General features: G+C 37.3%; 1 protein-coding gene across 1 annotated transcript; it reads right to left on the reverse strand.

The window, feature by feature from the left end:
- Positions 1-1,955: 1,955 nt before the first annotated feature.
- On the reverse strand, positions 1,956-8,625 carry LOC121297280 (HLA class II histocompatibility antigen gamma chain-like). The gene is made up of 9 exons (XM_041223514.1): positions 8,410-8,625; positions 6,890-7,068; positions 6,265-6,362; positions 5,864-5,920; positions 5,340-5,435; positions 4,822-4,924; positions 4,172-4,372; positions 3,624-3,677; positions 1,956-3,125 (listed from the first exon to the last, which is right to left on the reverse strand). The coding sequence occupies exons 1-9, from the start codon at positions 8,481-8,483 to the stop codon at positions 3,118-3,120; spliced, it is 870 nt and encodes a 289-aa protein (XP_041079448.1). The 5' UTR covers positions 8,484-8,625; the 3' UTR covers positions 1,956-3,117.
- Positions 8,626-9,536: the final 911 nt, after the last annotated feature.

Below are 9,536 nucleotides of genomic sequence, written 5' to 3' on the forward strand. Positions count from 1 at the left end.
CATGTAGAACCTAACAGCACTCCAGGCCACTTAAAACTATATCATTGAAACAGGATAAAGATACTGATCAGAATCATTCCTGTGTTCTGTACTTAAATGCTAGAGCAGGTTACATCACATATTTACCTCTGCACCTCATACACTGGATTTGCGGCTGGCTTCCACCTATTGTTGTTAAATCTGCATTGAGCTGACTGGATTGTATTGTTTTATTTTACTCAGGCCGGTGATGTGTTCTAATTATTGTATGTATTGTATTATGCTGTTACAGCAATATTGTTTATTTGTGTTTTTATGATGGATGCTAATTATATGTTGTCTTTGCTGCTGTCTGAGCCTTCTTAACCAGCTCACCAATAGAAATCAGTCGCTTTTTTTTTTTTTTTTTTTTTGCCTGGTTAAATAAAGGAGTTGATTGATTGATTGGTAATATTTAACAATGAATAAAGTGTTTTCACTAAAAACAACTTGGAGAAATACCTCAATTGTAAAGCCATGACACAGGAAAGGTGGAAGACCTTTTGAGTATCATTTGTCAAGACTGTTTTAAGATGATTTGATTTTTACTTTCATATTTCCAAACTGAATATTTGGAACAACTTTATATACTGTACCTGGTCTTTAGGAATTACTACTGTTGCAAGCGGCCAACAAGATGAAACACGACTTTTGAATTAAGAGCAAACAACACAACTGGTCAAGTTTGTTTTTTAGATTATTTTATAAATTAGGTCACATTATGTAAAGGGTTACAGTAACATTGTATTTAACATTGTATGTCATTGTATTTTGCCTACCAGGTCTGCAGCCTGGACTCTTAGGGACTTTCCAATAGGGCTGCTTCCACATGCCAGAAACAATGCAGTAGTTAGAGCCAGAGCTATAGTTCGGTGCCTGTGAGTGAGACATGGAGAATACCAGAAGTGACTAAAAAAAACAGAATGTACAGAACCTTCTACATGAGTCTGCACTGCCTACCTGGAATCATGCAATTCTCATATAGAGAGTGCAAGAGGAACTCTCAACATGTAGCGAGCATGCATATAAGAGCATTAGAAGAAAAAGTCAAGAAAAGAAACAGACAGGTACATAATTCATGTTACTATTTTAAACTGTTGACATGCTTAAGAACTCCACTAATGAGGAAGTGTGAATTTCTACATCTTTACATTCGCAGCAAATGACAACATCCCTCAAAGCCAGACCAGCAGTATGAGGCAGAATACTTCCTTGCTCTGTGGTGCTATTCAATAAAACATATGTTCCGAACAAACCACTATGTTAAGAAAAACAGCAAACGCTAACCATAACATTAATTAACCCTTCATTTAAAAATGTTTTTAAAGGGAAGTAATGTGGGTGCTTTTTGGGGTGATGTTTGCATTACTAAATAATACACTTTGAAAGACTGCCAGTTATACAGCAGTATTTTTTTAGTGCCAATTAATAAATCCTAGCAGCTGCCTCTTTTGTATAAATCTAGTGCAGGCTGCTCCTGAGCTGAGGGGTTCTACTGTTTCCAACACGTCAACCAAAATCTCCCAGGAGACTGTAGGGTTAGGGCTGATGTGAAGAGGGAAAGAGAAGAATGTGAGAGAACAGATGAGCTGTGGTGCAATGTAATCACTCAATTAGTAAAACCCAGTAGTAAAAGTGGAAATTAGGTAGAGCCACACCTCATCTGACTTTGGTCTCTGAAGAAGGTTGTACAGATATGAAAAACTCTCTTATTCCAAGTAAATAAAGAATTGATAGGTCTTATCACAAAATGTCAGGGGTTCAGCGGTGGATTTATAATGTATTTAGTTACTGATTTTCAAATAGAGAAACCTCATCCACGCTAATAAAAAAAAAAATGTGTGATCAACACGATTTTCATAATATGATTATCACAGAATATTTGTGTGAATAGGGTTTAAATGTTACTCTGCAAGTACCACAAGCCAACAGCATCATCAATGTGTTAGAAGAACCTCCTTTTATTTCATCCCAGCTCAAATACAAACATTTCAGACAATTCCAGTGCTAAATTCCTCATTACACCATTCTTAATCCATCCAGCTTCTTCCAAGAAAAGTGTATTAGATTTAGTGAAAAAACAAGCATAGAATATATAATTAAAAATGACAGAAAATCTAACTTATTTATTAGGAAGAAGCATAACAGTAATATATGAACTTCAAGCACGGATTAATCCATTTTAACTGTTTAAAAAAGCAAACTGAACATTTGTAAATGTTGTATATTTTATAGAAGGTGTAAACTTGCCGAACTTTATTTCAGGGGAACAGGATTCAGATATAAGGTATAAATCATTCATTGTATGCACATTTATGTACATACTTGCTAATGCTTTCTGATCAAGCTCCTCAATCGCAAACCATATTTCCACTGGGTGATTTCCATCATGTATTAAGGTATAAATTGATCTCAGTACATAACAGAAAGAATATATTGCAATTATGTATTATGTAATAAAATGAATAATCCATCACTGCCATAGAGTAAAATGTAACATTAAAACAGAAAATATTTCAAAATAAAAGTATTATTTTTCATCTAAATATGTATAAGGTGACCCAACAGGAATGACTTTCCAATTTTGTGGACTGAAGTTCTAGTTAAAATTCCTCAGTTTTCACATCTTAAAGAACTACATTTTCCTTGTTAAAACAGCTCCCAAAAACAGGGGCCAGATTGCTAGATTACATTGCCCTGATACTTACAATTTGTAAGTATTTAAAGCTTCACATTTGTATCACCTGGGTTATGGTTTAGGGTAAATGAGTCAAACACCTTTTCATCAGAATTTTAATAAAATCTTTATTGAGCTGTTACATGTATTTGTAATTCTGAAAAGTCCATCTTGGGTCAGCCACTCCAGTAGGTGTCCCTATCTTAATAACTACTACGACTACTGATTGCAATAAAAGAGTTAATTTCTTAAAAAAGTTAAAAAAAAAAAAATATATATATAATTAACAGTTGACTTAAGAGTTAAGTTTCCTTTCAGCAATCAACTGCAAAAGCTGTTCATCAAGCTGTGTTTAGCGGGTTTTAATGATTGCATAAGCTTGGTAGCGGCTGCTCTCCGCCTCTGCCTCCTGCAGGCTCCGTCTAGTTATCTAGGAAAGAAACAAACAGTTCATTAAATTACATAAACACGTACAGAACATGCATCCTGATTTGAATGTGTACTATTCATAATATACAGCCCTACCGACCCTATTCCCTTGCACTTCAACCTATAGATTGTTGTCTGCTCTTAATGAAAGCTAACTGAAACTAGGTAGCTAACAAGGCAGGTACAATGTAGTATTAGTATGCCTGTCAGGAGTCCTGTATTACAATACACAAGTTGTCATCTATGGTTCCCTCTATTTTCACACAAGGGAGATTATAAAGCAAGTAGTCCAGTCCAGAGAGCTGGAATGACCAAAAGATTCATGGCAGGATGGTCTTATTAGGTGTGTTACAGTTCACATGCTTTTGTATAGGAGGCGCCACCAGTGGCCTTTTCCAGACTCTTCTAATTCTTTGTTACTCTTTCCCTCAATCTTCTAATTCATTTCACATTATTAGCTGTCTATCTGGCTGTCTATCTAGATTCTTGTTATCCTTACCCTTATCGATCATCTTCACTGCAGCAAAGCTGGGCATCGCCAACCTGCGTAGGCCTTCAAATTACAAACACACGTGTTACGAAAAGCCAACAGACTGTGACTGTTTTAATCAGGATAACATTTTAGCTCAGATTGTTTGGAAGTTGTATGCAGTGCTTTGTGATTTTATCATGGCATCAGAACAAATACCTCAATTCTAGGCTGCTTCTGAAGGAAACATAAAAAATGTAAAGGCTGCACAATTAAACATGAAAAGGTAGGGAAATGTACTTTTAAGACACAAGGACTGCACCTTGTCTGATAGGAAAGGGGACCCTGATTCTGTATAAGCATTAGTCATGCACTTATTACAGGGGATTTACTTTCCGTATACCCAGTTCCTCATCTGCTTCACTGTCATTTGCAGCTGGGTGATTCCCCAAGTCATTCAGTCATTGGATTTGAATAATTACAAGACAGATTCATTCTGCTTTGCACTTCAAACAGTCATTGATATACACATGCTGGTATTTCGACATGTCTTCGGAAGTTTATTTCCAGGAATTTACCAAAGTTGCAGTCCAGACGATTGCGGGTTCTGGTTCCGGCCAGCTCGTCTCCATTCTTGTCCACACACCAGCAGTACCCAGTGCTGGACCAGCATTGCTTGGGCAGGTAGTTGCCCTCCTCATCACACTGAGGACGGTACACACCGGGATGGACAGAGGGGGCTGAGGCTTCCAGCTGACACTTGGACTGCACGCCAGACTCTGAAACACACAGCAAGAAATAACAATTACTGCCCTGCCTGGAAGGCTGTTTTCTGAGCCCTTTGTAGGTTCTCACTTATGGGGTATTGAACATAACACAATCAGGATTTGTTTTATTCTCTCTGTACAAGATTGTGTTAAGCCATTACAGTAACATATTCATACATACAAAATAATATTGTAATTTAAGATATTTGTTCTTGCTATATTTTTAGTTTCTGAGAAAAAGAATAACAGTTACTGCTGTAAATATAAAATTAGAGCTATCACTATCATATTATCTTGTAAAAGGAGATCATTGACCTATATTGATTAAAATCAGCGTGCCATCTCCTTTATTATATTTGTAATTCTCAAATGTGTAAGCTTAATGTATGAGCATCTACACTATCTGAAAACATAATATCAGATTAAACTAATATGCAATTCAATGGATATCTCGCTTATACCTTCCATAGCAGTGGTGGTCTGCACTGGAGCTGTGGTGGGCTGAGCTGGTTTCTTTTGAGCCATCTGAAAGAGCAGCCACTGACGGAGCCAGGACTCAAAACTCTGTAGGAAGAGAAAGAGTTAATTTTGTTCATACAACACCACACCTCCCCGAAACAAACAACTGCGTTTCCACTGGTTATCTGTATTAATGTTCATATCTCAACAATGCTATCTGTTGGAATCCGCTTCATTCACTACTGCTGGGACTGCCTGGTTGGGGATGAGTGGTAAGGTACTGTAAGCTATGAAAGACATAACTGGCCTTTCATATCCCAATCACCAGGAGACTTCCCATGTGAGTATAATATAGGCAAAGCATACCTTACATTGGAACCGAATGAAACTTAGGAATGACATGTTACATGAGGTGTAAAAATAAAAAACAAAAATGAATTCCAAAGTATAGGACTTTACTTCATGAGAAGGCTGGATAAACAAGAACAAAATGCGCCTCTTAGCATTACACAGGTCTCACCTTCCACTCTGAGCTATTCATTTGTTCCTTCAGGCTTTTCAGGTTATCCAGCAGAGTCTCGTTGAACTGGGGCAGGGGCTGGTCAGGGTCCTCCTGCTGCAGAGAACAACGAAACAGAGGACCAAGCCAGCAATCACACAACTGTAGGAAACTGGAAGCTCATCGTTTTCATTGCAAGATGAATTCGGACAAAGTGACACGTGTTGTTTTGTGTTTTATGATGTGGTTTCATTTTACTCAAGAGCAGAAGAAATGTTGGTCAGGGGTGCTCCCATAATAACAAGATTTAGGTATCATTTGGTTCACAAATGTCATATTCCCATGGTTACTAGATTCTTTGAAACACATTTATTTGGTTCCGGATCCATATCTTGTACTTTTTGGATGTTAAACCCAAATGGTTTTGGATAAACAGACAAAAGAGGCAAGATTACAAAGGGGAAATTGAAGACAAAAAACTGAAGAAGAAAGATAACGAATCCCTGTGTGTCGGGGGTATTGTGTGAAATGTTTATTTTCTTTACCTGCAGCAGGCCTTTGACTTGCTTCTCCAGGCTCACTGTGGAAGTGTCCTCGAGGGGCTGGGAACAGAGGAAAGGAGGGATGTTAAAAGTCCCTAATTTTAAGTAATTCCTTTAAAGCTATTTTGCTAACATTTTAGGTAGCACTTAACAATAAGTGCCAATTGATATGAATAGACTTTTAATTTGATTAAGTGTGGAATATATTATCAATTGAGGATTTCCCCATTGCAAATACTACAAATGAAAACAATATGCAATTAAATAAAAAATAAAATAATGAATTCCTGTCACTTAATCAAGAGAAAATCCAATTCATAGCATTAACTCATATTGGCTTTTAAGGACAATAATGCTGTTGTCATGAAAATGTGCTCAAGCTGAAAATGGGGCTGTGTTCTTACTATCATGGGGATCTTCTTGGGCTTCTCATTAACAGAGTCGCTGACCAGCATGGGCATGTTGAACATGGACATACGCAGCATCTTGGAAGGAGACGGGGCTGAGCGGCAAAGAGAACAATAGCACTTGGTTGGTGGTGTTTTGGACATTTTTAAACAAACCCTCTGGTGATGCATTTTTACTGCAGTTTTGTCTATGGGATTCCCCTTATCACACAACAAAAAGTTTTTTTTTTGTTTGTTTTTTATAGTAATAATATTAAACTAGCCATCCCTGAAAGTACATTCTATCTAAAGCTATTTTCTCTTGTATATATTTCTATTACACAAACAGAATGTCAGTGTGTGTGTGTGTGTGTGCGTGTGTGTGCTATATAGTTATAAAAGTGTCAGCATTGAGGAACAGTGAGCACAGAAATGATGGTTTGTACTTTTGCATTTTGCTCTGACCTAAAAAATAATTAATTTAAAGAAAAATTAAAAGTTTCCCCTCTACTCTTCCCCAATGTGGAGTTTGTGGGGGTGGAGTTAGGAATCATAAGTTATAATGGCAGTCAATTCAGTAGGACTGTGTGGGACTGGGCACAGAGATGGTAAAGTGCCCATGTGTGTGGGACTGGGCACTCACGAGCATGCTGCTGGTTGTTGAGCTGTTTCTTCAGTATGTCTGTGTGTTCCTGCAGGGAGGAGATCTGTCCCTTCTGAGCCATCACAAAGTAAACAGTGATCGCCTGGCCAGCAATCAGAAGCAGCCCCAGTAAAGTGAATCCACCGATCTTCCAGCCACGACTGGAGGAGCCTCTGCCACTGACACACAGGAAGAAACAACAGTTCAGGTGAAGCTTGTATGAAAAAAACCTACCCCTGTAGAAGTATCATCTGTCTACTATGATCATTTTCACGAATCCACTGTACTACTACATATATAACGATAGTATACAGCTTAATTAACTATGAACTATAAATATTATATATTCTATGCTTATGTCACCTGTTGCCAGCAGATGTTTTTTCTGAAGGGTTATGAATCCTTCTGAATGTTAACGACAGAAGTGAAAGTAGACAAAAAGGAACTAAAACAAGGAACAGGATACCCCCCCCCCGAATCTGGGTTAAAGCTAAGACAACTAGGAGGGGGTGTTGCTGTTGATTTTATTTATTTATTTATTTTTAAAACGAATTCTCTTCTACTGCCAATCTCACACCGTGTGGTAACCCAGCTAACTTTAATTTGAATTAATTGACACCGTATTTTAATAATAACTTTGTTTATACTATTGTATAAAGTCAGCTGTATCAAATACAGCACACCCTCGCTATAACGAACATCCCGAATTGAAGCTGAACCTTTATCCTGACATGAATCGTCAAAGTGCACCGAATCTTCATCCAACATGCAAACATCCCAAACAAATCAACCCGACCAAAAAGTTTGACATGAACAGTTAATTAGATCCTTAAGGTTTTGTTGTTGTTGTTGGTGGTGTTGTTTTAATCAATTTTGCTTTGCCGTATGGTTGCTGAACAAGCCACAAAACAGAGTTTTTTGACAACTTATATTCACGACAGAGATATTAAGACAAAATAATTGATTTCATGCGGATGTGGCATCCTTGATGCAGCTATATTTAAGGAATTGTTCCTTTAAATAAATCCACTAACTAAAACAAAAAAAGAAAAAAAGAAAAAAGAAAAAAAAATTAGAACCTGTTACAGAACAGTCCACAGATTATAGAAAGTCCACAATCATTTCTACCAAGCAACAACTGGCGTCACACGCGTACGGTCATTCTATTTGTTGACACAAACACATAAATTAAAAGTTCCTTATAAATTCAAAATAAATAATTGCAACAAAGAACAAACATTTGCGTAAATATATAAATAAATAGTACTGGATAATAGTATAAAGCTCATATTATTCATATTATTATTAGTAGTGGTAGTGGTCGTAGTAGTAGAATTTAAATACATTTAGCATACTTTTTATTTCATATACGCTAAACTTATTTTTGTTACATGTGTATGAGCAAAAGATAATATGAAAATATATACGCATATGCAATGTATCAACTTGCACGAGCGTGGCGTCAAAGTATTTTTTTTTTTTTTTTAATTTGTAATATTGTTGTATTTATTTGTTTTTACCTGTCACTCCTAATCAGACCTGTGTGCTCTCCCGGTGGGGCAGCTTCGTTCCCCATTAGCTGTTCTTGTGACATGTCGACTTTGCTATTGATGCTCTGCACTTCTTAAAAAGCTGTTGGCACCAAGGCTGTCTGAAGTATAATGAACTAGACAGTCAGCCTGTACCTTCACTTAAAAGCCAACAGAAAAAGGAAGAACACGCCTTTCTAATCTGCGATAAGAAGTGAAAGCATAATCTAATTCGGAAACCCCCAAATACATAGCTGTGAAGGAGGGGTACAACGCTTTTGTTTCACTGTTATTTATCTATTGCTATTGGCTGCTACAGAGAAGCATCATCTGTTACCAGAGGGAGACTGTACCTGAAAGCTATCCTAGAGGAGATAGAATTGAATTAGGATGCAATAAACTGATTTTTGAATTAGGTAGGTTCTGTACAGAGCAAAATAGATACAGGAGTGAGACAACAAATTGCCAACAACTGCAATATGTAGCTCAAACTTTTATTAGTGCATTGAAATGTATTCTGTATTATATGGAAGCTGCCTCTCTCAACGCTTGTCAGTTTCAGTCATGACGGGCAAGACAGGAGATCAGACAAACTTTTCCAGAGGACTGACAGTTGACTCTTGGATGGCAGGTGCTTCCCAAAAAAGCAATGACATTATCTGAGAGAGAATACTGCAGGTATTCTATGAGGCATTTAGCAGCAGTTGTCACTGACAAAGTCATGTATCCTTCCAGAACTTAAAACACTTTCCTGGCTGGCCATGTGGAAGTATATACCTTTCGCAGCAAAGATATGGAGGAGGTGTATAGTGGAAGATTGTGGAAATCCTTGGCTATGTGAAGGCATCTGGCTGTCCGTCTGTCTAAATGCTTACATTTTAACAAGCTGTATATGAAGAGGACCTAGTTTCCAATTGTACTGAAACTTTATTAAGATGTTCTTTAGTAGTGAGTTATTACAAGGATCACAATCTGGGGGTGTATGGAGGCAGGCATAAGAAATGTCTGTTTATTAAAGACGAGCCTTGACTGACTCTCGAGATGAAAGAGGGGGAGAGGAAGAACGTGAATGATTTTAAGAAGGAAATAATCCTGTTTATTGCACCACAGTAAATCGG

This window comes from Polyodon spathula, chromosome 22 (genome assembly GCF_017654505.1).
Source record: "Polyodon spathula isolate WHYD16114869_AA chromosome 22, ASM1765450v1, whole genome shotgun sequence".
NCBI lineage: Eukaryota > Metazoa > Chordata > Actinopteri > Acipenseriformes > Polyodontidae > Polyodon > Polyodon spathula.

Bases quoted from the DNA above. Each gene is read 5' to 3' on its own strand.
- LOC121297280 (XM_041223514.1), bottom strand. From the start codon at position 8,483: ATGTCACAAGAACAGCTAATGGGGAACGAAGCTGCCCCACCGGGAGAG. The intron at 6,363-6,889 runs GTGAGTGCCCAG...TTTGCCGCTCAG, and splicing joins CAACAACCAGCAGCATGCTC to CCCCGTCTCCTTCCAAGATG. The intron at 4,925-5,339 runs GTGAGACCTGTG...CTCTTCCTACAG, and splicing joins TGAATAGCTCAGAGTGGAAG to AGTTTTGAGTCCTGGCTCCG.